The following is a 27,415-nucleotide window of genomic DNA, read 5'->3' on the forward strand; positions in this document are numbered from 1 at the left end:
GCAGACCTCTGCTCGGCTCCTGCAGCACCTCTCCTGCCACATCTGCACCCTCCCGAGGCGCAGGTAACGCCAACAATCGGCCTCTTTGTCTGGGTGGGCGTGGGGGATTTACACTCCGCTTGCACAGCCACTGGGTGTGAAACGCCCTATTTGGAGAACTGGTACTTCTATTTTTTCTCTTTTTATTTTTTTCCCCTTCCTTTTTTTCCCCCCTTCTCTTTCCCTCCCTTCTCTGTCCCTCGCTTCTCTTTCCCTCCCTTCCCTTTCCCTCCCTTCTTTCGCCAGGGGGATTTACAGCGGCAGATTTACTCAGGAATTAGCAACACCAACCATCCAGCAGCTTGATTTACTATGAAGAGAGAGGCTGGAAGAGCCAAACATGTGAATTAATTATTGCCAGAATAAATCCTGCCATCTTACACTGCTGAGATGTGTGGAGGGATTTGCCTGATATAGGGCAGGCAACACTGATGAGAAACACTCGGTTTTTGGACCTTTGTTGTGGCCAGAACTTTCTGTGCATGGGGCTGTGGAAAGTGAGGATGCTGCAGCCCAAATTGGGTGTTGCACATCCCGGGATGGAGGGGAGGGATGTGGAACCCAGAGCCTGTGGTTGGGAAGCACAGGAATCCAGCCCAGGAAAGGGATTTGGCTGCGCAGGGCATCCTGTGCTCGCAGTCAGGTTAGGAGGGAATCATCAAGCTGGGAATGAGGAGTGCTCCCAGACTGAGAGCCGTCACACTGACAGCTGTGAGCCCTGCAGGGTCTCCATCTCCTCCAGTGCCCTTTCAAGGGATGTTTAGCTCCAGTTTGGGCAGGATCCTTTGTATATAAACAAGAGGAAATATCCCCTTAATCTTGCCCCGTGGTGGAAAAGTGCAGCTCCCACAGCTGGGATGCTTTTTGCTCTGCCCTGATTAAATTTGTCCACACCTTGTTTGTAAGCAGGCTGGAACCTGGAGCTGGGGACTGTCCTCCTTTCCCTCAGAGATAAGTGACATTGCAGTCACTTGTGACATTTGTCCTGGTCACGCCGTGTTTCTGCCCTGCCTCAGAGATTCCCAGCACAGAGATTCTGTCCCATCCTCCTCCTCCAGGACAGGACGGACAGGCTGACCCCAGGGGTGTTTTTCCTTCTCCCAGAGTGGATCCACAGGGGAGGGAGCATGAGGAGGAGTGAGCTCTCAGCAGGAATCCCAGATCTGTGCTGGCAGGAACGCTGCAAACTTTGTAATTCCTTCAGATTTGCATTCCCCACCTGCTCTTCGAGGGTCTGTGTCAGAGACAGGTGAAGAGCAGAGACCGTGGCACTGAGGGACAGCAAAGCCTCGCTTCTCCTTCCTCTAAATGCCCTTTCCAGTTCACTCCTGCCCATCCCAGCTGCCTTTTCCATGGGAAGGGATGGACACAGCACTCCCAGGGACTGGGCTGAGAGGCTGTTGGGGTCAGGCACTGCTCTGCACACTCACCAAGGTGGGGACAGCCGGGCAGGGAAGCTTTTGGGATGTCCATACAGACACACAGACCTTGGGATGGACATCCCCCAGCAGCACCCCAGGCCATGTGCCCGATGCCTCACCCCAGCCCAGCCCTTCCTCACAGAGCCACGGAGCTGGGGTGGGGTTGGAACAAGTGGGCAAATCAAACAAATCCCAGGAAAGTGGGTCCAAGCTGGGCTTTGTGCCCTGCTGTCAGTGCGGGGCACATCCCCGTGCCCACAGTTTGCTCCCTGACAGCAAAGCCCGGGAGCTGAGCTGCTGCGTATAAACATTTCACTTAACAAACACCCTGCGAGCCAAACACCTTGGCTTCACCCTCAGGAGCTGGCAGATGCCTGCGGATTTGATTATTCTGGTAACCAGGCACAGAGCTAGTTTGGTTAGAAACTCGTGTGGAGTGGGACATCAAACATTGGCACCGGCCCAGCAGCACAGCACGAGAGCTCTGCCCTCTGCCTGAGCTGGGCCGGGTCACTCCCAAGCAGAAAAGGACCATCTGCTCATGGAAACCACCTTGGAATGCTCCAAATATTGCATCTGAACGGAAAGAAAGCGTTGGTGAAATGGCTGCTGTTCCCTGGTGCAGGTGCAGGAGTGGGGAAGGGGCTGGGGGATGCTGGGGGGCACGGGGATGGGAGGTGGGAGCTGGAGGCAAGCAGAGATGTCTCCTCCTCAGGACCCATTCCCTGCCTGCCCAAGATCCACCAGAGCCCCTCAGCACCTCCCCGCACCCCCTGCCCCCTCTGGCTCTTATTCCACTGTGGTTCCTCCTGGAAAACGGACTGGAACAGCAAAGCTTTGACTGAACTTTATGGATTCTGGCATTCTGCCTTTTCTGAGGCATGGATATTTTTCATAACTGATTTATATTCTGGTGTCTTGCTCTTCTATTTCTAATGGGTAAAGGTTAAGAAAAGGTTAAACCCCAGTGTGTGCTCAGTGCATGGCATCAACCCCCTGAACACAACCCCTGCTTCTTCCCCTTCCCCAGATTACTGAGAACAATTTTTTCCCCCATGCCAGAAATGTGAGACTGTTGATGTGCCTTTATCACAGCCAGATTTTCTTCCTGAATCAGTTCTGTTGTAGGTGAAGCATGTTACCCTCCAGAACCAAAGGTAAAACAGAACTAAATCAAGCAAATTCTAAATGTGAAAAAGAATTTGTGCCCAAGTGGCCCAGCTGAAGGCTCTGGGGTTCCTTGGTGGTCAGTTCTTGGTGAGGTCCATCAGCTGGACTGGGTCCTGAATAAACCCCTCCTTCCTTTCTCCTGCTTCCTCCTCTCCCCACATTGCTGGGAATGATTTTTCCCCCAAAATACTCGTGCCACAAATGTGAGACTGCAGATCACTGCCAGATTTTCTTCCTGAATCACTCAGTTTGGAGGTGAGGCCTGTACCATCCAGAGCCAAAGGTAAAACAGAACTAAATCAAGCAAATTCTAAATGTGAAAAAGAATTTGTGCCCAAGTGGCGCAGCTGAAGGCTCTGGGGTCAGTTCCTGGCGAGGTCCACGAGCTGGACTGGGTTCTGGCACATTCCCAGTGCCAGGAGGCTGCAGGGAGTGACCAGGGAGTGCGGGGGTGGATCTGCCAGTGCCCATGGCAGAGGTGAATTGTACAACATCTCCTGAAACACCTGAGCTGAGTGAGTGGCAGCAGGAGCCTCCTGCTCCTCGGGCACAGGGGAGCTGGTGTGGGGGAGAGTTCAGTCAGGGGGAGCACCTGGGGCTGCAGAGCCTGGCACTGGCACAGCTGGCACTGGCACAGCTGGCACCCAAAGCACAGCTCTGTGCCAGGCAGGTCTCAGGGAGGAGCTGAGGCTTCCCCTGCTGACCCTGCAGGGCCTGGGGGCCCTTTCTCCCCTGTGGCACCTGAAGGCTCCAGTCCAGGGCCATGGGATCAAGACCTTGTCCTGGTGTTGCAACCAAACCCTTGCACCTGCGCCTGTGCTCTGCTGCTCTGGGGGACAGGGGGGAGCTGCTTTTATGGCCCTTTCTTGGGCAATGGGGCCGGGAGGGGGTGTTTGGGATGGAGATTCACACGGGCTTGGGAAGAGCTTGGACCTCTGAACCCAGTCCTGAAGCAAACAGCACCGAGGGCTGGGTGTGCAAGGAGAGGGGGATGGAGAGGGGGCAGGCCAAGGAGGAAGTGTTATTTCTACAGCACTGATTTTTCATCCCTAAAATTAAGAAGCAGCTGGCTGAATGGGATATTTGTCCATGTCCAGCACTGGGATCAGTTTGGGTCACGCCTAAGGCAGGGGTCAGGTGGCTCTGCCACCAAATTTTGACTCATTCCTTGGACTGGAGCTGCTGTTCTGTGCCTACGTCAGTGCAGGAAAGTGGCTTCGTGCCAGGGGCTCCTATCAACACCAGGCAGGAACCTCAATGTGACTTTCCTCTTCCCAAGCACAGCTATCACCAGCACGGGGCAGCAGATAAGGGCTCCCTGAGTGTGTTTGCAGAATGAACTCTGGCAGAAAAGGTCTGGGCCTGGCATGCACAGCCTGGCCTGGGCCTGGCAGGGCTGGGAGCAGCCAGGCCTGGACCCAGGGGACACCCATGTCATGTTGGGACAGTGTTGGTCACCCACATCACGTTGCTGGAGCAGAGCAGCTCTGCTCTCGGGTGTTGTTTGCTCTGATATCACATCCCATTTGTGTACCCAATGAGGTCAAATCTTACATTTCTGAGCATCACTCACTGCAGGGATGGGCAGCCTGAACACTTGTGAGCTCCTGGAGCTCCTCTCCCATACTTTGTCCTTTATTTCCACGCTCAAACTGGATGGGAGATCTGGAAAAACCTGGTCCCTGCAATGCAGCAGCTGTCTGGCACTCCGCTCTCCCCTCCACACTCATGGAATTGCTCTAAACCAGCTCTGCAGCTTGCCTTGGGCTCATCCCAGCAGCTCCAGGCCCAGCTGGATTTGCCTTTTGTTCAAGGAGCAGCTCCTCGTGCTCTTCACTGCCCAAATCTCCGAGGTTTCAGCTGCTGTTTGATCTGGGCAAGGCTGTGATAAGCCAAGTCAAGAACTTGACTCTGTCCGGGACGCTGACATCACGAGCCTGTTTGTTTAAGATGGAGTTTAATCATGGGGATATTTTTTCCCCTCTATACCCGCTCTGTTGATTATTTTTTTCCCCGATTGCCAACACTTTCACTCAGCGGGGGAATTTCATTAAAGAGCTGGGATTTAATTGGCTGCTTGGGTCTGTCTGGTGGCAGAAGGGATGGAGACCAGAGAGACCACCAGGGACTACCAGCCCTCAGAAACTATTGCTGAGTCTGGATTTACAAAATATTCACCAGGGAGAACTGGAAATTCTGAGCAGAGCTGTGGGGCTGGGAGGAAGGCTGGGAACAGCCACAGGATCCTGGGAAATGTGGGAAAACCATGATTATTTATCAGGCAGGCTTTTGGCATGAGGGACAGGGAAAAGCCCAGGACACAGAGTTATTATCCAAAGGCAAAGTTTATCCTTGTTCTTGGAGGGAATCTCCCACTGGGGTGGGATTGTCAGCCCTCAGAAACTATTGCTGAGTCTGGATTTACAAAATATTCACCAAGGAGAACTGGAAATTCTGAGCAGAGCTGCGGGGCTGGGAGGAAAGCTGGGAACAGCCACAGGATCCTGGGAAATGTGGGAAAACCATGATTATTTATCAGAGAGGGCATGAGGAACTGGGAATAGCCCAGGAGACTGGTCAGAGCTGTTATCCAAGGGCAAAGCTTGTCCTGGCTGTTGGAGGGGAATCTCCAGGGGAAAAGGAGCGGCAGGGATGCCCTGCAGAGGGCACTGGATCAGGCACCGGTTCGGGTTTCTCCTTTGGTCCCGAGCCCCGCGGGTGCAGCTCAGAGCTGGAATCTCAAACACCGCACGGCCGGGGCAGTTTTCCAGCAGAGCGCTCCTGATGGCCCCTGTGATCTCTAAAAGGCTTGATGACCTCCCTTTCCAGAGCCATTAGCTGCTATTTGCATAATGATGCTGTTGACCTAAATTCTCCCCAAAGTTTCGGCTCCTGCACCATCCTTTCCTTCCTGCCCTGCTCTCTGCGATCCCCTCCCGTTCCCCACTCCGAGGCACAGCCAGGGCTCTCTCCAGTCCTGTGCAAGGACATTTTGCTCATCCCAGACAGGGGAGGGGAGGCTCTGGCGCATCCAGATCGCTCCGTAACCTCTCAACAACCTGGATGTTGCTTCTCGATGCATTCTCCTGCCTGAATCACCAGCTTTTCCCACCCCCTCTTCTCCTCCCGTGTTGGGCAATGACCCATTTAGATTCACACCAAAACACAAATAATTACCGAGGTGCTGGCTTTGTATCTGACCACATCCTCCCCTCCCAGCCCGGGGTGATTCCCCCTCTCCTGGGCACGGGAAAATCAGGGATGTCTGGGGTTCATCATCCCTTTGCTGAGACCCAGATACCGGGCAGGACAGGTCTGCCGGGATGTTTGGGCATCTCCATCACTGCCCGTGAGTTAGCAGCAGTTATCACCCCGAGCATCGCTTCCTAGAGGAGCCCGGGCTCTCACCCACGGCCGGGAGCGTCGGGAAGGTTCTGGAATGCTGGGCAGCGTGGCAGGAACACCTCGGCAGGGATGCAGCCCTCAATCACCCCCTGTGCCAGTATCAACCAGCCTGGCAAAGCCTCGGTGGTGAAACCGAGCCGTGGGAAAGGTCAAGAGCCCCGCCCGAGGCAAAAAGGCACTGCCGGAGCGGGGAATTAACAGCTCTACCCCTGATCTGGGGTTAACCCTAACCCTAACCGGGGATTAACACCCCTAACCCGGGATTAACAGCCCTAACCCTAACGTGGAATTAATGCCCCTAACCCGGGATTAACAGCCCTAACCCTAACCTGGGACTAACACCCCTAACCCTGATCAGGGGTTAACCCTAACCCTAACCTGGGATTAACGCCCCTAACCCTGATCTGGGGTTAACCCTAACCTGGGATTAACCCTAACCCTAACCTGGGATTAACACCCCTAACCCTGATCTGGGGTTAACTCTAACCCTAACCCTAACCAGGGATTAACCATAACCCCCCTAACCCTAACCTGGGGTTAGCCCTAACCTGGAATTAACACCCCTTACCCTAACCTGGAATTAATGCCCCTAACCCTAACCTGGAATTAACACCCCTAACCCTGATCCGGGGGTAACCCTAACCTGGAATTAACAGCCCCTAACCCTGATCTGGGGTTAACATCCCTAACCCTAACCTGGGATTAACCCTAACCCTGCCCTACCGCCGGGCAATCCAGGGTCCCTTGGCAGGGCACCGCTCATTAACACCGCTCATTAGCACCGCTCATTAACACCGCTCATTAGCCCCGCTCATCAGCATCACCTCCGAGGAGCCGGGAGAGCAGCAGCCCCTGGAGCTGGGAGAGGCCACTCCCAGGACCTGCCTCTCTGCCACGGGGAAACTATTTAGGGTGGAGGAGCAGGGGAGGGCTCCAGACGCTGGAGGTGTCCGCTCTGGGCCAACTCCAGCCGCATTCTTGCCTTTGCTATTTCTATTTTTTTAATTTTTTTTCCTTTTTTTTTTTTCTTTTTTTTTTTAAAAATCCAAATGATGCAGAGATGAGCCAGGCCAGGCCTCGCTATGCCATCGAACGTGCTGCCTACTCTGTCAGCCTCTTTGATGAGGAGTTTGAGAAGAAAACCAGAGCTTACCCCGTCGGGGAGAAACTGAGAAACCTTTTCAGGTAACAGGGAGTGCTTATATTATCATACCTCTCCAATTCCAGATTTAGTCAGGAATTGGAGGGGTATAATTCAGACTGGGAATCCAGATCCCATTTTTATCCTGGGGAACAGTGCTCTTCAGGGGTTTGGTGGATGAAAGGTGTGGGAGAAATGCAAATTGGGCTGAAGAAAATTAAATTAGTGTCTCTTTTTTCAGCACAACTGGGTGCATTTGGGTTTTGGGATCCCGTTTCCCTGTATTTTTAATAATGGGAAAAGCACAATTGGCGATGTAGGCACGTGTGGATTATTTTATTATGTTTTCCAGCTGAGATTTCCTTTTCTCAGCTGTCTGATTGAAGCCAATGCCACCTTAAAGAAAGGCTAATAATTCTGTAAGCAAAGGTTAATAACCCTGCTGATGAGTTCCTTGGAATTCTATCTCCATTCCTCAGAAGAAGGAAGGAAATAATAGAGAAAAGAGAGGGCTCAAAACCTGGTGAGGGAGAAAGGCTGAGACATTCCTGGGCAGATCCTTCCTTATTTCCAGTTCTCCTTTCATTTTCAAATGCTCCCCCTTTCATTTTTGCACCTCCCTTCCAGATGTTCAGCCTCCGGGTTCAGGCTCACCCTCTTCCGCCTGTTCCCCATCCTGGGGTGGCTGCCCAGGTACAGAATCAAGGATTACATCCTGCCTGACGTCCTCGGGGGGCTCAGTGCGGGGACAATCCAGGTGCCACAAGGTGAGTGGGGGCCCAGGAGGGAATGACAGCTCCAGCAAAGCTCTGCAGGTGATGCTGGTGCCCAGTTGGGATGGATTTGTGTTTTACTGGTGACCCCAAGCTCTCCCTCCAGCCTGGAGCTCTCTGTATTCTCCTCGTGTTTTGCAGGGATGGCTTTTGCCCTCCTGGCCAATCTGCCTCCTGTCAACGGCCTCTACTCCTCCTTCTTCCCCCTGCTCCCCTACTTCTTCCTCGGGGGCATCCACCAGATGGTGCCAGGTGAGGAATTGCCCGCTCGGGACAGGGAAATGCTGCCTGGGGGTTTGTGGGGTCGCCGATTCTGTCACCCCGATGACCCTGACCCTGCCAAGGGCCGAGTGGAGCCCAGGAGCTTTCCAGGAATGCCCAGAGGGAGCTCCTGACCTCCCCGTGCTGCCCGCAGGGACCTTTGCTGTCATCAGCATCATCGTTGGCAACGTCTGCAACGAGCTGGCCCCGGAGTCGGACTTCCAGTACTTCAACCAGACCAGCAACGAGAGCAGAGTGAACACCACGGCCCTGGAGGCGGCCAGGCTGGAGATCTCTGCCACCCTGGCCTGCCTGACAGCCGTCATACAGGTGAGGGCCCTGCTGTGTGCCTGGGAGCCAGGCTCTCCATGGAGCAGGGATGGTGGCGGCAGAGGTGCTCAAAGAGGACAAACTTCTGGGTGGATGATGGCTCAGAATAGAGATTTTGGGGGGGGGTTTGGTCTTGGGGTGGAATTCTCCATGTGGACAATCCATTAGCCCTGAGGGGGAGCGGATTATGGCTCAAAGTAGAGATTTTTGGGCATTTTTGGTCTTGGGGTGGGATTCTCCACGTGGACAATCAGAGAAGGGCACTCAGCCCTGAATGCAGGTGGATGATGGCTCAAAATAGAGGTTTTTGGTCTTGGGGTGGAATTCTTTATGTAGACAATCCAAGAATGGCACTCAACCCTCAATGTGGTTGGATGATGCCTCCAAGTAGAGATTTTTGGTCTTGGGATGGAATTCTCCATGTGGAAAATCCAAGAATGGCACTCAACCCTGAGTGGGGGCTCAAAATTGAGATTTTTTTGGGATTTTTGGTCTTTGGGTGGAGTTCTCCATGTGGAGATTCCCAGAATGGCACTCAGCCCTGAGTGAGGGCAGATGATGCCTAAAAATAGAGATTTTGGGGGATTTTTGGTCTTGGGATGGAATTCTCCATGTGGACAATCCAGGAATGGTGCTCAACCCTGATTGGAGGTGGATGATGCCTCAAAGTAGAGATGTTTGGTCTTGGGGTGGAATTCTCTAAGTGGACAATCCATTAGGCCTGAGTGGGAGCGGATTATGCCTCAAAGTAGAGATTTTTGGGCATTTTTGGTCTTGGGGTGGAATTCTTTATGTAGACAATCCAAGAATGGCACTCAACCCTCAATGTGGTTGGATGATGCCTCCAAGTAGAGATTTTTTGGTCTTGAGGTGGAATTCTGCATGTGGACAATCCATGAATGGTACTCTTCGCCCTGAATGGGGGATCAAAATAGGGATTTTGGGGGATTTTTGGTCTTGGGGTGGAATTCCCCATGTGGACAATCCAGGAATGGTGCTCAACCCTGATTGGAGGTGGGTGATGGCTCAAAATAGAGATTTTTTGGGATTTTTGGTCTTGGAGTGGAATTCTCCATGTGGACAATCCAAGAATGACCCTCTTTGCCCTGCATGTGGTTGGATGATGCCTCAAAGTAGAGATTTTTTGGGATTTTTGGTCTTGGGGTGGAATTCTCCATGTGGACAACCCAAGAATGGCACTCTTAGCCCTGAGGCGGGGTGGATTATGCCTCAAAGTAGAGATTTTTGATCTTGGGATGGAATTCTCCATGTGGACAACCCAAGAATGACCCTCTTTGCCCTGAATGTGGTTGGATGATGCCTCAAAGTAGAGATTTTTGATCTTGGGGTGGAATTCTCCATGTGGACAACCCAAGAACGGCACTCTTATCCCTGCTGGGACACCCCTGTGTGTTGTAGACCCGTGTGTGCTCTCCCAGATGATTCCCCCTGCCCCACACGGGCCCTGACCACATCTCCTCTGCCTCTCCAGCTGTGCCTGGGCTTCCTGCAGTTTGGCTTCGTGGCCATCTACCTGTCGGAGTCCTTCATCAGGGGCTTCATGACGGCGGCGGGGCTGCAGATCCTCATCTCCGTGCTCAAGTACGTCTTCGGCTTGACGGTGCCGTCTTACACCGGGCCCTTAGCTATCGTCTACGTAAGTGGGGGCTCTGCACAGCCACCTTCCCCCCCACCCCTGCCCGGGAAACGGGGCCCAGGAGAGCAGGGAAGGGTTGGGGGGAAAGGGGGATCCCTGCCCCAGCAGCGTAGGTTGGGTGGTAAGGGAATGGTTTTTTTACAGAAAGGGTGGTAAAGTTCTGGAATGGTTCTGGAGTCGCCATGCCCGGGGGTGTTTAAAACAAGACTGGGTGCCAGGGTTGAGTTGAGATGTTGGGGCTGGGGTGGTCATGAAGGTCTCTTCCAAGCTGGTGGTTCTGTGATTCTGTGTTCCCCAGCGTTATCTGAGCTTGGATGTGTTTAAAACAGCCTGGATGTGGCACTGGGTGCCAGGGGTGAGTTGAGGTGTTGGGGCTGAGATGGATTTGATGATCTTTAAGGTCTCTTCCAACCCAGTGAGTCTGTGAATTCTGTGAATTCAGGGAATTCTGGGAATTTTGGGAATTCACAGGGACTGAGGATGTGGTGGAGTCCCCATCCCTGGGGGTGTTTAACAAAGCCTGGATGTGGCACTGGGTGCCAGGGGTGAGTTGAGGTGTTGGGGTTGGGTTGGACTGGATGATCTTGAAGGTCTCTTTCAACCTGGTAAATCTGTGATTCTGTGTTCCCTAGCCAGCATTATCTGAGCTTGGGTGTGTTTAAAACAAGCCTGGATGTGGCACCAGGGTTTAGTTGAGGTGTTGAGGCTGGTTTGGACTGGATGATCTTGAAGGTTTCTTCCAACCTGTTCATTCTGTGATTCTGTGAATTCTGTGTTCCCCAGCAGCATTATCTGAGCCCTGCCTGTGGTTTTAGTGAGGATTGATGGAATGGGACTGGGATCTGGGGGCTGTGAGCTGTGTTGATTTGCAGCAGCAGTCTTGCAGAGTTGTCAGCAGCAGGAACATTTCTTCTGAGCAGGTTTGGCCATTTCTGGGATTTCCTGCGTCTTGCATGGGTGCATCCTGTGCTGATGCAGCCAGAACTGCATTAAACCACCAGGCCAGGCCCAGGGCTGGGGGCTGACCCCTCAGCAGAGGCTTTTTAGCACTGCTCACATCTCAGGGTGTTGATTGTGGTAACAAGCGCTGTCCGTTGTTCTGTCCATGTCGTCCAGGGTGTCTGGCTCGCGGTGACCCCTCCTCCTGTTCTCTCCCCTTCAGACATTCATTGACATTTGTAAAGGTCTGCCCCAAACCAACCTGGCCTCCCTGGTCTATGCCCTGGTCAGCTCTGTGCTCCTGATCCTTGTCAAGGAGCTCAACCTGAAGTACATGAAGAAGATCCGGATGCCCATCCCGATGGAGATCATCATTGTAAGTGACACCTGGGCTGTCCCTGGAGCCTCCCCTGGCCTCACAGCCCCTGCTCTCAGCAGGGCCACCATGTAGAGCATCTACACAGTGAGTGTGACATGGTTTGGGGTCACAAACTGGGCCAGCCCCATGCTCATCACTGCCCTGCATCCTGGTGATGCTGATGGTGAAGGAAATAACCCCTACTCGAACTGTCCTCACCTTCCCCAGCCCAAACGTGGTGCTGGTTTTGTTCTGCCAGCTCTGGTAGCGTGGCAGGGTGAATGCCTGGAGCCAGCCCAGCTCTCCCTGCTCACAGCCCTTCGTTCCCTGTCCCTGCAGGTGATCGTGGCCACCGCAATCTCCGGCAGCTTCAACATGCCCGACAAGTACGGGATGCCGATAGTGGGGAAAATCAGCATGGGGTAAGAGCTTGTGCAGCTCTGACTCACCTTCCAGACAGCTTTCCTTCCTCCTCCTCCTCCTGCAGCCTGGAAAACACCTCACTCTTCCCTGCAACCCCAGAATCCCCTTCCTGGAGTGTCAGCATGCCCTGTGACACAACCACCCCCATCCTCTGCAGTGTGGGCAGGGGTTGTGTCACCCCTGAACCCTCCAGCCCTTCAACCAGCACTGTCTTGTGACGGTGTTCACAGGGGTTCTTGGATGAGGGAAGAGATGAGAATGTTGACTCTATGTTCAGAAGGCTTGATTTATTATTTTATGGTATATGTATATGACATTATAACTGTACAAAAAAGAATAAAAGGTTTCTTCAGAAGGCTAGCTAAGAATAGAATAGAAAAGAATGAATAACAAAGATCTGTGGCTCGGACAGAGAGCGAGAGCCAGCTCTGCCGTGAGTGGTCACTGAATCTGAACATCTACAGGAGATTAATCACAGATGCACCTGTTGCATTCCACAGCAGCAGATAACCATTGTTGGCATTTTGTTTCTGAGGCTTCAGCTTCTCAGAAGGGACAAAATCCTAAAGAAAAGGATTTTTCACTAAAGATGTCTGCGACACTGCCACAACCTCTCCCCTGTGCTCTGCGTGCAGGTTCCCAGAGCCCACCCTGCCCCTGGTGAGCAAGTGGAAGGACATGGTGGGCACGGCTTTCTCTCTGGCCATCGTGGGCTACGTGATCAACCTGGCCATGGGGAGGACCCTGGCAGCCAAGCATGGCTACAACGTGGACCCCAACCAGGTACGGCGGGGCTGGGGCAGCCAGGGCCTGCTGCCTTTGCTGTCAGGCGTGAAGGGAAGAGCTCACAAAGACGCTCAGACGTGCCGGGCTCGGAGCAGACGTGCTGCTCCCAAGGAGGCTCCGTGGCTTTGTGCCACGCAGGGGGCGAAAGGACACGGCGGAGCCCCGGCCTGTGTGCTGGAGAGAGGCTGGAAGAGGGAAAGGAGCTTCAGGCTGGGCTCTGTGCCTTGCTCCCCCTCCAGACCGAGTGTTTTGGCAGCTTGAGGTGCGTGCGCTGCTCAGGGAGCAGAGAAAGACCTGGATTCCTGGTGTGTCACCCAGATACTCTGAGAGAGAGGCAGGCCATTAAATAATCCTCTTTTGTCATCCCTGGCACGGTGGCAGCTTTCAACAACAGCCACACATACCACATGGAGCCCTGCCCTGAGTGTGTCAACAGATGACAACGTGTTTATGTGGAATTGTGCTTCCAGGTTTCCCTGCTGCACCAGGGCCTGGCCCAGATCTTACTGGAAGGAAAAAGTCTGGGATGCACTGCAGGAACCCAGAGCCTGCCCTGGCCACATAAACCAGCCTCAGGCCCTCTTGCCATGTGTGTCAGCGGGAAGGGCAGCTGTCCTTTCTGATTCATTCTCCACATCTCCACAGGAAATGCTGGCCCTGGGCTGCAGCAACTTCTTTGGATCCTTCTTCAAAATCCACGTGATCTGCTGTGCCCTCTCTGTCACCCTCGCCGTGGATGGGGCAGGAGCCAAATCCCAAGTTAGTTCCTCTTCCTCCTCCTCCTCCTCCTCCTCCTCTCCTCTCTGCATTCCCTCTGGATCACAAAGTGCTGTAGCTGCCACACGTGCAGCTCTGGAGAAGTTTCACTCACAAGTGCTTCGGGCTGCTGCTGTTAAAGCAGAATTTCCTCCCTCCCCGAGCCCATTTTGAGCCCTGATTTGGGCACAGAAGCAGAGCTCTCAACCTGCAGCCCCACTCTGGACTGGGCAGTGAGGGAAGTTCGGGGTTATCTGTGAGATCTGCAAACCCCCTGCCTGTTTTCAGAGGCAAACATCCTCTCCCATAAAATGCTGCAGTGCCCAGTTGTGCCCCTGACCTCACCCGGGGGAGCTCTGAGAAGCCCTGCTGTTTGCAGAAGTGACTTTCTTCCCTCTTTGCAGGTGGCAAGTTTCTTTGTGGCTCTGGTGGTCATGGTGACAATGCTGTCCCTGGGAATCTACCTGGAGCCTCTTCCAAAGGTAACACAAACATCTGTGCAGGCCGAGCCATTGCAACACCCATCTCCACACCCAAACACGGGCACAGCCTGGCTCCAAAAAAACCCTGATGCAAACAGGAGCACGGGACAGTTTGTTCCTGGCCTGGGGAGCTGTCTGCTGGCTGGAATCACACAATCAGTCACACAGTTCCAGGCTGGTTTGGCTTGGAAGGGACCTTAAACCTCATCCCTGCCATGGGCAGTGACACCTTTCACTGTCCCAGGCTGCTCCAAACCCTGTCCAAGCTGGCCTGAGGCAGGGATGGGGCAGCCACAGCTTCCCTGAGCAAATACAAATGTAAATTATGGTGAAAGAATCATCCAAATGGCCCTGTTCAGATCCAGGTGAGAGCTTTGTCAGCATCACCCTTGTGATGGGGCAAATTAAATTATAGTGAATTAATCGTCCAAATGACCCTGCTCAGATTCAGGTGAGATCTTTGTTAGCATCCTTATACTCTTGTGATGGAGCAAATATAAGTGTAAATTATGGTGAAATAATCATCCAAATGACCATGCTCAGATGCAGGTGAGATCTTTATGAGCATCCTTGCACCCTTGTGATGGGGCAAATACAAGTGAGCAAATAAGAGTAATATATATATATATATATATATATATATATATATAATATATACATATATTACACATAATTTATAATAAGTGTAAATTATGGTGAAAGAATCATCCAAATGACCCTGCTCAGATGCAAGTGGGAGCTTTGGAGCATCACCCTTGTCATGGGGCAAATATAAGTGAGCAAATTGTAAATTATGGTGAAATAATCATCCAAATGCCCCTGCTCAGATGCAAGTGAGATCTTTGTCAGCATCACTCTCGTGATGGAGCAAATATAAGTGAGCAATAAGTGTAATATATATATATAATAAGTGTAAATTATAGTGAAATAATCATCCAAATGACCCTGCTCAGATGCAAGTGAGATCTTTGTCGGCATCACTCTCATGATTGGGCAAATATAAGTGAGCAAACAAGTGTAATATATAATATATATAATATATATAATATATATAATATATATAATATATATAATATATATAATATATATAATATATATAATATATATTATATATAATATATATTATATATAATATATATAATATATATAATATATATAATATATATAATATATATAATATATATAATATATATATAATATATAATATTATATATAACACATATATAATATATAATATATAAGTGTAAATTATAGTGAACTAATCATCCAAATGACCCTGCTCAGATGCAAGTGGGAGCTTTGTGAGCATCACTCTTGTGATGGGGCAAACACAAGTGAGCAAATACAAGTGTAAATTGTGGTGAAAGAATCATCTAAATGACCCTGCTGAGATCCAGGTGAGGTCTTTGTCAGCATCACCCTCGTGATGGGGCAAATATAAGTGAGAAAATTGTAAATTACAGTGAAAATATCAGCCAAATGACCCTGCTCAGGTGCAAGTGGGAGCTTTGTGAGCATCACCCCTGTGATGGGGCTGGCCCAAGGCAGGCAGGTGCTGCAGGAAAGCATCCACTGCCAAACGCGGCACATCCAGGCGTGGCTGACACCTTTCCCTGTCCTCCACAGTCCGTGCTGGGAGCCCTCATCGCTGTGAACCTGAAGAACTCCCTCAAGCAGCTGGCTGACCCCTTCTACCTGTGGAAGAAGAGCAAGCTGGACTGTGTGAGTGCCTGGGCTGGCGGGAGGCATCACCTGGCCAGGGCTGGATGAGCAGGACAAACCCCAGACAGCCTTTAGCGGGGTTTTGGGGGTGTGAGCCCCTCGCAGGAGGAGGGTTTGGCTCTCTGGGTGAGATGGTGCTGCCCAGCTGAGCACGCTGCCGCTCAGGGCACATATCAGAGAGGCCTGAACTCTTACCTGCTGTGTTTAAATGCCAATCAGGAGCGGAGCCTGTTTGCCCAGAACTCGCCAAACCGGCCCTGCTCAATGTCTGCGAGTCACGACTTAAAAACTCACACAATGGCCCTCCAGGGCGAGGAGAGCCCTTCAGAGTGATAAGGACTCCAGGCACTGGTTGATGTATAAACCCAGGCAGGGGGTGGCGGGGGAGTGGGAACGGAATTTGGAAATGTCTGACATAAAAAGAGAGTGTTTGAACAGGACTCCCACGGCTGAGTGCCGTGTGTGGACACGGAGCCAATATCCTGTCAGGGCCCAACAAAACCCCTTATCAGGGCAATCAGGAGGAGTCCATGAAGAGCTTTCCCAAAATCCTGCTCAAACAAGTGCTGGGGAAGAGCTGGGTTATCAATTCGGGCACATCTCTGAATGGGTTTTGCTGCTGTGGGGCTGAGAGGGGAGCTCTGTGGGCTCGGGCAGCTCAGCTGCTGCCCCTTTACCAAGCACAGATGGACCCCACAGGCTTCAGAGACCCCAAAACCTGGGCAGAGCCCTCAACATGGACTGGTGGAGATGGATGGTGCTGCCTGAGGAACATCCTGGCAGATGCCAATGGAGTGAACGGGATTCCCCTGACCTTAATCTCCTTGGAATTTGAACTAGATTCAGTGTCCTGGCCCAAAATGGGGAGCACCATTCCTGGGTGATGTCAGAGCATTGGTGTTTATCACCTCAGTGCTGGTTGTGTTTCAGGACAGCTAATTTCAACCAATTCTAATTATAGATGGATGCATGGATGGATGGATGGATGGACGGACTCATATTCCCATCCAGTTTTCCCATCCACTTTTTCCATCCATTTTCCCCATCCATTTACGCTCAAAATTAACATAAATTAAGATATTTAAGTCATCAAAGTCACCCTAATTCATCCAAGGTCAAAGCTAGTTTTTATTCACGTTGAGGATGGGATTAAAACAAGCTGGTAATGATTTTCAGAGGGGATGTTTCAATGCAGGGCAGGACTGATCTCATGTGGAGTGAGATGCTTGAGTGCTAACAGATAAAAATGAAAAATGGCAGAGCTCTGAGCTGGAGTGGGGCAGATTTTGGTCTCCTCTGTCACTCCAAACCCTCTCTGTGTTCAGGCCATTTCCAGCAGGTGCTCAGGCAGTTTTCAGAGAGAGAATTTCTGATTTTTTCTGAACTGCTCTGGCTGATAGCAGGAGCTGCTCAGGGCTGGAGCAGGGAGCAGCAGATGGTGGGATCTGCAGGAGCCCCTTCCTGAAGAGCCAGAATGATCCTTTTTGGGTAGAATGAGTGGGGTGGGCGCTCGAGCAGCCACGGAGAAACACCCTGGCTGCTTTTGTGGCTGAAAAGGAGCTGGGGCTCCTGGCAAACTGCCCAGCGAGGACGGTTCACTCTAAAACATGCAGCAACGGCAGCGTTAGAACAGCTGCAGAATTCAGGGTTTGGCCTATTCATGTTGAGCTGGGAGGGTCTGAGAGCCCAGGATAGCAGCACAGAACCATTCCCCATCCATTTTTCCCCTCCACATTTTTCCTCTCCATTTTTCCCATCCACATTTTCCCCCTCCACTTTTCCCATTCATATTTTTCCCCTTTACTTTCCCCCTCCATTTCCCCCCCTCCATTTTTCCATCCACCTTCACATCCACTTTTTCCCATCCATTTTTCCATCGGCTTTTCCCATCCATTTTCCCATCCATTTTTCTTATTCATTTTCCCATGCATTTTTTTTCCATCCATTTTCACACCCAGGTTTTCCGTCCGTTTTCACTGTCCATATTTTCCCCGTCCATTTTTTCCATCCACTTCTTATCCACTTTCCCTCCTTTTTCGCATTCCATTTCCCCATCCACTTTTCCCCATCCACTTTTCCCCATTCATTTTTTCCCCTCCACTTTTTCCCCTACCTTCACATCCACTTTTTCCCATCCATTTTTCCATCAGTTTTTCCCATCCATTTTCCCTCCTTTTTCCCATCCATTTTTCCCATTCATTTTCCCATGCATTTTTTTTCACCTAGGTTTTCCCCATCCATATTTTCCCTGTCCATATTTTCCATCCACTTTCCCTCCTTTTCCCCATAAATTTCTTTCCATCCATTTTTTCCCCCCTCCACTTTTCCCCCCTCCACTTTTCCCCCCTCCACTTTTCCCCCTCCACTTTTCCCCCTCCACTTTTCCCCCTCCACTTTTCCCCCTCCACTTTTCCCCCCTCCGTTTTCCCCCCTCCGTTTTCCCCCCTCCGTTTTCCCCCCGCCATTTTTTCCCCCCGCCATTTTTTCCCCCCGCCATTTTTTCCCCCCGCCATTTTTTCCCCCCGCCATTTTTTCCCCCCGCCATTTTTTCCCCCCGCCATTTTTTCCCCCCGCCATTTTTTCCCCCCGCCATTTTTTCCCCCCGCCATTTTTTCCCCCCGCCATTTTTTCCCCCCGCCATTTTTTCCCCCCGCCATTATTTTTCCCCCGCCATTTTTCCCCCGCCATTTTTTCCCCCCATCCATTTTTCCCCCCCATTTTTCCCCATCCATTTTCCCCCCCTTTTCCCATCCATCTCCCTCCACATCCCCACGCTTCATCTCCTCTCTCCCTCCTCTCCCTGCAGCTGGTCTGGCTCGTGAGTTTCCTCTCCGCGTTCTTCCTGAGCCTGCCCTACGGCGTGGCGGTGGGCGTGGGATTCTCCGTGCTCGTCGTGGTTTTCCACACCCAGTTGTGAGTACCTCGAGTACCTCGTGGCCCCCAGAACCACGGCAGGTGTGCCAGGGGCAGGAGGAGGGACGGGTGATTTTTTTAGGAGCGACCTCTGGCCCGCGGAACGCGCGGCAGGAGCCCCGGGGAGTGCAGGTGTCCCGGCCGGAATGCGCAAACAGGAATGGCAGGCGCCAATTTACTGCCTGCATTCCCGCTCCCGTGCGCATCCCAGGGCAAGGGGGAGCCTCGAGGGATTTGCTTCACCCCACACAGTTCCCAGCTCACAAAAGGAATTAGTCCTTGTGGGAACCCAGCGCATTCCTCTGGCTGTCCAGGATGGCCAAGACCCCTGACAGGGGGCTCAGAGACCCTGGCACAGAGCCCAAAGCACCTCTGGTTTGGTTATGACCCATGGAGCAAATTACCAACTTTACATGAAGATCTGCAAGCCACAACAGTTAAGGTAGAATAATAGTGAAGGTATCACGGGGTGGAAAAGTAGATTTTGGGGTTTTTGGTATGGGAGTTCAGGGGGCAAGATGGAAGGAACTGAGTGTGTCCAGCCTTTCTCCTTCTTCTTCTTGGCCTCCATCTTCTGCTGTGATGGTGACACCTTTGGATTGGTTTAGAGTAGAAGCTCACTGTCTAACATGAGTGATAGGTATTGGGAAGTAATTGTAAATATTGTATATGTAGTTTTTAGTATAAAGTCATAAAACCACCCCAAGGGCTGGAAACAATTGCCAGCTTTATTTGACGAGTTACAAGGCAATAGTGAATTAATAACAGGGTGAAAATGTAGAATTCTGGGATTTAGAATGGGGGTTCACGAGGCAAGATGGAGGGATCTGGGTGTGTCCAGCCTTTCTCCTTCTTCTTCTTGGCCTCCATCTTCTGCTGTGATGTTGGCACTTTTGGATTTGTTTAGAGTAGAAGCTTACGGTCTAACATGGGTGATAGGTGTTGGAAAGTAATTGTAAATATTGTACACGTAGTTTTTAGTATAAAGACATAACACCACCCCAAGGGCTGGAAACAATTGCCAGCTTTGTGTGAGAAGTTACAAGCCACAAGAGTTTGAGTAGAATGATAGTGAATTAATCACAGAGTGAAAATGTAGCATTTTGGGGATTTAGAATGGGAGTTCACGAGGCAAGACGGAGGAATCTGGGCATGTCCCGTTCTTCTCCTTCTTCTTCTTGGCCTCCATCTTCTGCTGTGATGGTGGCAATTTTAGATTGGTTTAGAGTAGAAGCTCACTGTGTAACATAGGTGATAGGTATTGGGAAGTAATTGTAAATATTGTACAGGTAGTTTTTAGTATAAAAAGATAACACTGCCCTGGGGGCAGGCAGAATGCCTGGACTGTCTTGCTGGACAGACCTCGGAAGGGCAGGAGAAAATTTTTATAGATTATATACAATAAACAACCTTGAGACAGAGAAATGAAGGGCCCTGACTCCTCCTTCAAGCGCTGGGCTGGGAAAAGAGACTTTCTAAATTTTCTCGGAGTCACTCTGACAAGCTAAAGATCCCAACAAGTCCTGTCTGTGTGCAGGGCCCTGGTGTGAGGTGCTCTCACAACTTTTAATCCATTAAAGCCCTTTCTCAATATTTCCCAGTCTGGCATCTCAAAAGGCTGACACTTTTTTTGCCCTGTAGACTCTGCAGGGGTGAAATGTAAGAGTTTTCACAGAGCAAAATGTTGAAATCCTGGGGTGGAATGTGGAGCAGAAGCAGTTTTCTTTCCCTTAATCCTGATCCCTTCTTTTCTGCAGCCGCAACGGCTCTGCCCTGGGCCAGGTGACTTGCACTGACATCTACAAGAACCCCAAAACCTACAACAAGGTGAGCTGCAGATAAAACCCCCTCAGAGAAAATGCTGCTCTTTGCCACTGTTTGCTCTGAGCTCCTGTCTCTGGTGCAGGTCCATGAAGTTAATGGGATTAAAATCATCACCTACTGCTCGCCGCTGTATTTCGCCAACTCAGAGATATTCCGGGAGAAAATCATAGCCAAGGTGAGCAATCCTCAACAAATCCCTGCCTGAAGCCAGTCCCAAACCACCCCTGCTCTCTCCTGTGTTGCTACACAGGGTTAATTAAGCTGTGGATGATCATGGACAATGGTCACATCCACTCTCCTCAATCCTCTCCCTGATCCCCAGGGCTGTTTGCAGAGCTCATTTTAGAGGTTGTGCCCAAATCCTGGCAGGTTCCTCCTCCAAGCTCTGCCAAAACGGGGACATCCTGCTATTCCACGTCTCTCCCTGCATGTGCAGGTTCCCTGAGTTCCAGGAGATGTTTGGATGCCATCAGGATTGCCCCACTCCAGTGCCCAGCTGGTGCCCCAGGCTGGGAAATGCCAGGGAAGGGACAGCAGCTCCTGACTCTTGGAACAGACATTTTAAGGGAAAAATTTCTCTTTCCCACAGACAGGGGTGGATCCTGGCAAGGTGTACTTGGCCAGGAGGAAATTTGTGAAACAGCAGGGGAAGGGCACAGCGCAAGCACCAGCAAAGCTCCCAAAATTCCTGCTGAAGGAGAACAAGGTAACTCAGCTCTGAGCTCCCAAAAGGGTCCCTGTGTCCATGAGTACAACCCCAAATCCCATCAGACAGCTCCTCTTGACATGGGATTTCCTGCACTGTTTTCCTGGCCACATTTCCCATCTCTCATCCCCTTTCCTCCCCACCTACATCTCCATTCCTCCCCAAACCTGAAGGTGCAAAACTGGGAATGACTGGGAGGCTGGAGAGGAGTCTGGAATGGGAACATGGGGAACAATCTGCAGAAACCAGGCAGCTTTGGCTTCTTTCTCTGGGGCTCTGTCAGCAGTTCAGCCCTTTCAAAGCCCATTTCTCAGTCACCCCATTTGCTTTGCAATTCTGAGCAGTTTTGAAATAAACGAATAATGTAAATTATCCTAAATCCAGCCCCAAGGGACAGCCAAGTGTGACTGTGCTCACAGGGGTTCTTGGATGAGGGAAGAGACGAGGATCTGACTCCGTGTTTCAGAAGGCTGATTTATTATTTTATGATATATATTACATTAAAACTAAACTAAAAGAATGTAATTGGCCATTAATTACAAACATCTAACAAGGGTCAATCACAGATCCACTGTTGCATCCCACAGCAGCAGATAACCATTGTTTACATTTTGTTCCTGAGGCCTCTTAGCTTCTCAGGAGTAAAAATCCTAAAGAAAGGATTTTTCACAAAGGATGTCTGTGACAGCCAGGCTGGAGTTAGTCCAGATTAAAACCCTTCATATCAGCGGGCAGAGGTGCAGTCACCTGCCAGGACCCCACCTGTGCCCTGCCCTGACTCTGCCCCTCTGCTCTGCCTCAGACCTTGTCTTTGCAAGAGCTCCAGAAGGACTTTGAGAGCGCCTCTCCAACAGACACCAACAACAACCAGACCACTGCCAACGGCGCCAGCATCTCCTACATCACATTCCGCCCTCCTGGCCCCGGGGCTGGGCCAGGGCAGAGCCCTGGGGAGCTGGGCAGCAGCAGCAGCGCCCTGCAGGGCACCAGCACCACCCTGCAGGGTGGCAGCACCCTCAGCGTCCTGCCCGCAGCAGACACCGACCCTGTGCTGGCGGCACCGCCCTACGTCAGCTTCCACACCATCATCCTGGACATGAGTGGGGTGTGCTTTGTGGACCTGATGGGCACAAAGGCTCTGAGCAAGGTGAGTTCTGCGCAGGGACCTTCTGCTGTCTCACATAAAGGTGTTTGTGTGACTCAATTCACAGAACTCACAGAATCAACGGGTTGGAAGAGTCCTTAAAGATCGAGTCCAACCCAGCCCCAGCTGAACCTCAGCTGAACCCTGGCACCCAGTGCCACATCCAGGCTTGTTTTAAATACACCCAGGGATGGTGACTCCACCACCTCCCTGGGCAGAACATTCCAGAACTTTATCACCCTTTCTGTGAAAAACTTTTTCCTGATATCCAACCCAAATTTCCCTTGGTGCAGCTGGAGGCTGTGTGCTCTGGCTGTGTCAGTTCCTGCAGACAGAGCCCAGCCCCAGCTGAGCACGGGCACCTTTCAGGAGCTGCACAGTGATGGGGGCACCCCTGAGTCTCCTTTTCTCCAGGATAAACACCCCCAGCTCCCTCAGTCATTCCCCACAGGGTTTGTGTTCCCATTGTGTGGCTTTTCCTCTTCTACACCTCTGATTTTCTCCTTCAGCCCCAGCACTGATAAAAGTCTTTATTCATAAACACAAAGCTGGAGCAGCCGTGTTTTTAATCCTCTCTCTCTCCCATCTCATCCCTTCCAGTTGTGTTCCAGTTACCAGAAGATTGGGATCAAAGTGTTCTTGGCAAACGTGCATGGTAAGAATCCCCAAAAAACACATTTCCATGGGATCTCCCCCCATTTCTGAGCTGCTGACAAACAGCAAATCCTTTTCTGTTCTTTATTCAAACTGTGAGATGTCAGTCCTTTGCTGCACCAGCCCAGAACAGATAAAAAGAGAAAACAGAAGAAAGGAAAGAGAATCATTGTTCTCTCTGTGTGTGAAATCAATGCTTTCATTTGGGAGGTGACAAAGCTGGAACATCTCCACACTCAGCATGCAGGAAAACAGCTCCCCACACTCATTTCTGCTGCAAAGCTGCTCCTTCTGAGCCTTGCCTTGGCTTAGAGGACCCCAGACCAGCCACACACACCTCCAGAATTCCTTCTGTGCTTTCTTCATTCAGCTGTCTCCTTTCTCCAGCCCAGGTGTACGACGACATCAGCACAGGGGGAGTCTTTGAGGAAGGAGGTCTGGACCCAAGTCACATCTTCCTGACCATCCACGATGCTGTTTTGTTTGCACTGGCCAGTATCAGAGAATTTGTCCACCCACCCATCTTGGAAGAGGTAAATTTGCTCCCCAGCCCACAGGATTCTCCTGTTTGGCTTCCAGGCTGTGTCAGCACAATGAAAAAAATAACATTTTATTGCCTAAAATAACATTTTATTACCTAAAGAAGCTTCATGTTTATCTCAAGTGGTAAAGGCCTAAATCCAGGACATTATTTAATATTCCAGTTGTGTATGGGCCAAGCACCTTGGGATGGAATGGATTTCCATGGGAATTCAGAAGTGTCAATATTTTAGTGCCAATTTGTTGTACACAAACCTTTGGCTGAGAGATGAGTGCTGTGCCAGCCTGGAAGAGCCAGAGGAGCTGTTCCAGCACTGTGCCCTCAGTTTGGTGCTGGGTGGAACAGGCAAAGGCAGAATTTGGCCCCCAGTGATGAAGAAATGAAGGCAAAGCTCGTGCAGCTGGAATAGTCCTGGCATCCATGAGTGCTCCACAGGTGGGAGGAGAACAGGAGGAATTCTGAGGCAGGAATGTGGCCCATGCTGGTGGCACAGTGTCAGACAGGCTCTGTCCCCAAACAGGGGTTGGTTTATTGTGTGCCACCTGGAGCTGGCACCAGTGGCACCAGTTATCTCCCCGGGAGGAGTTCAGGTATCTCCTATCAAAGCAGAGCAATAGGAAATGCAGATAAACACCTGGAGATCAGGACTCCTCCTGTGTCCCTTCTCCTGGCATTTCCCTCAGACCATGGGTCACCTTCTAGGCCTGGCTTAATCATTGTTTTCACTCCTTCTGACCCTGCACTCTGCTAATTTGTGGAATCAACTCTTCCCTGCACAGAGGCCGACGCAGACAGAGCTCTCCATCTACGATGAGTCTGTGGATGAGGGCAGTGCAGAGTACAAGAACCTGGAGGAGGTGAGTTGTGGTGCCAGGGGTCCCTGCAGCCATGGGAAAGGGGCAGAAATTAATTGGGATTGATTAGATGGGAAATCATCTGGAAAGCACTGCAGTGCTTTGGAAAGCTAATTGCAAACAGAATTTTAAATCCCTGTCTTGAGGAGCTCTGGAAGGCAGCAGGATGAGGAGCAGGTAGGTCACCCCACTGGGGAGCCCTTCAATCATTCTGGGCCACACAGCTCAGGTTCAGCCAGACCTGAGGGGAACTCAGGGAACCAAATTTGGTTCATGCTCAAAAGAAGAGTCATCAGTGAAGATTTTCAGCACAGGCTTTGTAAATGCTGCAGCATTTTCACCCATGTGTGGGCCTTGGGAGGAGCTCCCCTCCCTTCCCCATGCTGTCCATGCCCAGCTGGAAGCTGGAGAAGGGCCGGAGCTCCTGGGGGTGTTTGTGTGACAATGACACCGAGCTGTGGCACCAGCCCTGACCCTGCTCATCCTCTGTGCCTTTTAGGAGATGTTTGGGAGCATGTTCCACTCAGAGACCCAGACAGCTCTGTGAGTTCAGCCAGCACTGGGCAGACCCTCCAGAGGAGACTCCTCCAGACCCTCCAGAGGAGATCCCTCTCTCTCACGTCTCCATGGAGAGCTGTGCTTCTACCTGGGGATGCAACAGGTTTGCAACGAGGCCATCACCCTCCAGAACTGCCAGAACCTCTCCTCTCCCTGCTCTTCTCAAGGCAAACTCTCCAGAGGAGACTTTTCCAGAGGAGAATCCTCTCTCCCACCTCTCTGTGGAGAGCCGTGCTTCTGCCTGGGCTTACAACAGGTTTGCAATGAGGCCATCACCCTCCAGAACTGCCAAATGCTCGCTGCTCTGCTCGTGGCAAACCCTCCAGAGGAGAATCCTCTCTCCCACCCCTCCATGGAGAACTGTGCTTCTACTTGGGGTTACAACAGGTTTGCAATGAGACCATCACCCTCCAGAACTGCCAAATCTTCTCTCCTCCATGCTCTGCTCATGGCAGACCCACCAGAGGAGACTTCTCCAGACCTTCCAGAGAAGAATCCTCTCTCCCATCTCTCCATGGAGAGCTGTGCTTCTGCCTAGGGTTACAACAGGTCTGACACGAGGCCATCACCCTCTAGAACTACCAAATCCTCCCCGCTCTGCTCGTGGCACTCAGAGCAGAGGACTCTGAGCAGGCAGAGCCGGCTGGGGCAGCAGGAGCTCAGCAGATGCCATCTGATGGATTCTCAGCTGGAGGGGACATTCAGCCACGCCTTTGCCCCTCACCATCCTCCTGCCCACCTGGAATTGCATCCCCTGGCCGTCCTGCTCCTCACCTTTCCCTCCTCCCTGTTTCCCCCACCGAGTAAAACACAAGCAAACCCTGAGAGCCTTTCAGGAGGTGTGGCAGGGCAGCTGTGCCAGCTGCTGCTGCTCTCTGATGTGCACTGACCCCCGAATTCCCCTGCGTGTCTCTGCAGCCTCTGCCTCTCCTCCTCTGAGTCCCGGCGTCCCAAAAAACACTGCCTCGGACCAGTGGCACCCCAAAGACCTCAGGACTCTCTCAGCAGGGCTAAATTCTGAAATATATATATATTTTTCTTACTAATAGCACAGGTTTGTACTCAGAAATAAGAATTATGTGCACGTTGTCCTGCCTGCCCAGTGGGTTGCATACATGAAAACAGATTTTATTTTAAAATGCTATTTCTGTTTTAACACTCTAAAATATTACAAACATAAGCGAGTTTTAGTGTATGGTTTTGAAGTACACAGATGTTATTGAGCTGATTGCTGAAGGCTTCCTGGGCCTTTCCTGCAGCTCCCAGATGTCTCATTTTTAAGGAAAATAGATTTTCCTGAACCATCCTTGCTAGACAGCCACTGAAGGAAACAACAGCAGCAGCCTGCCAGTTTGGTTTTATGTAACATCTCAATAACCAAGCCACCATTTCTCTACCTCAATTTCTGACTATGTGGTGCAGGAGAGTAATAAAACCAAAGGAGGGCAGAAAACCCCACTAGCTGATGGTGATTACTTATTTTAATCTTAGACAACTCTGGTTTCTCCAGAAATCTCCATGTATAGCTTGTTTTACAAGGTAAAAGCAAGAGATGAAGTCTCTTAAATATCTTTGAGGGTGATTCCTCATGGCGTTTTGTATTGCCTGAGTGCTCCTTTTAAAAAGTGCTGATTTGGAAAGAAATTGGTGCAGAGCAACAAGAAACTGCCCTGATCAATGTTTTTGGGTCTCTGAGGTGGCATCAAATTAAAAGAGGGAAATTCCAGTTCCCAGCTCTACATTCAGGATTCATTACCGCAGGTTGATTTCCCAGCCTGGGGTCTGACAGGAAAATGCAGGAATCCTCAGAGCAGAGGCATGAAACAGATTGTATTTCCTGAACTTCCTACAAAAATGGGATGGGATGTCATGAGAAATGGTTTGGAAAGAGCAGAGGTGGCTCTCCTGCAAATCATGACCCAGGCAGAAGGAAACAGAATTTCTGTGGCCAAATTCTGGGTCAGTTCTGGCAATAAATGTCACACCAGCAGGTAAATGGCACTGCTGGAGGCAATATGTGGCCAAAGTCATAATTCCCAAGTGCCTGGGCAGAGAATTAGGGGAGCTCAAAGTCACACTCGTGAAATATTTTCACTTCCAGTAAAATATTCCTTTTATTGCTCTTAAGTAACAGTGAGGCTGATGTGTTTTGGCTCTGAAGCCTTACTTGGTAAGTGCATGATGTATAACCAGCTCAGAAATGTTTGTAATTTATTTAATTTAATGTTGGTTTTGTTCTTTTTTCCTTTTTTTTTTCTTTTTTTTTTCTTTTTTTTTTTTTTTTTTTTTTTGATAATAAAGAATGTGTGAACAATCATTGTCATCTTCTGCTGACTCAGGGGCAGGATTACCATGGCTGGTCCCATCTGGTATTTGGCATCCTGGGACAGTTTATGCCATGGGATAAATCTTCACATTCTGTTCAGAACAGCTGTAAAGAAGGGAATAAGAAGAGTTCCATCTTGCTAGCTGGTGGAATCAAGGGAAGAATGAGATATTTTGAAAAGCAGGATTTAAAGTTTGTCAGGAGTGGAACTGCACAACACAGAGATTCCCTG

At 50.9% G+C, this 27,415-nt stretch overlaps 1 protein-coding gene across 1 annotated transcript; it reads left to right on the forward strand.

Annotated features, from left to right (window-relative positions):
• SLC26A9 (solute carrier family 26 member 9) lies at positions 1–27,105 on the forward strand. The gene is made up of 21 exons (XM_063178012.1): positions 1–63; positions 7,094–7,220; positions 7,804–7,943; positions 8,091–8,201; positions 8,365–8,540; positions 10,033–10,197; positions 11,360–11,512; positions 11,834–11,916; positions 12,553–12,700; positions 13,349–13,462; positions 13,864–13,941; positions 15,568–15,663; positions 18,470–18,576; positions 20,334–20,403; positions 20,483–20,575; positions 20,990–21,106; positions 21,909–22,253; positions 22,851–22,905; positions 23,292–23,437; positions 24,225–24,302; positions 24,799–27,105. The coding sequence occupies exons 2-21, from the start codon at positions 7,096–7,098 to the stop codon at positions 24,844–24,846; spliced, it is 2,448 nt and encodes an 815-aa protein (XP_063034082.1). The 5' UTR covers positions 1–63; positions 7,094–7,095; the 3' UTR covers positions 24,847–27,105.
• The last annotated feature ends 310 nt before the right edge of the window (positions 27,106–27,415 follow it).

This window comes from Melospiza melodia, chromosome 28, assembly GCF_035770615.1.
Source record: "Melospiza melodia melodia isolate bMelMel2 chromosome 28, bMelMel2.pri, whole genome shotgun sequence".
Classification (NCBI taxonomy): Eukaryota; Metazoa; Chordata; class Aves; order Passeriformes; family Passerellidae; genus Melospiza; species Melospiza melodia.

Excerpts from the sequence above, each read along its gene's own strand:
- SLC26A9 (XM_063178012.1), top strand. The coding sequence starts at position 7,096 with ATGAGCCAGGCCAGGCCTCGCTATGCCATCGAACGTGCTGCCTACTCT. Across the intron at positions 7,944-8,090 it reads GACAATCCAGGTGCCACAAG|GGATGGCTTTTGCCCTCCTG; the intron begins GTGAGTGGGGGC and ends CGTGTTTTGCAG. Across the intron at positions 20,576-20,989 it reads GGGAGAAAATCATAGCCAAG|ACAGGGGTGGATCCTGGCAA; the intron begins GTGAGCAATCCT and ends TCTTTCCCACAG.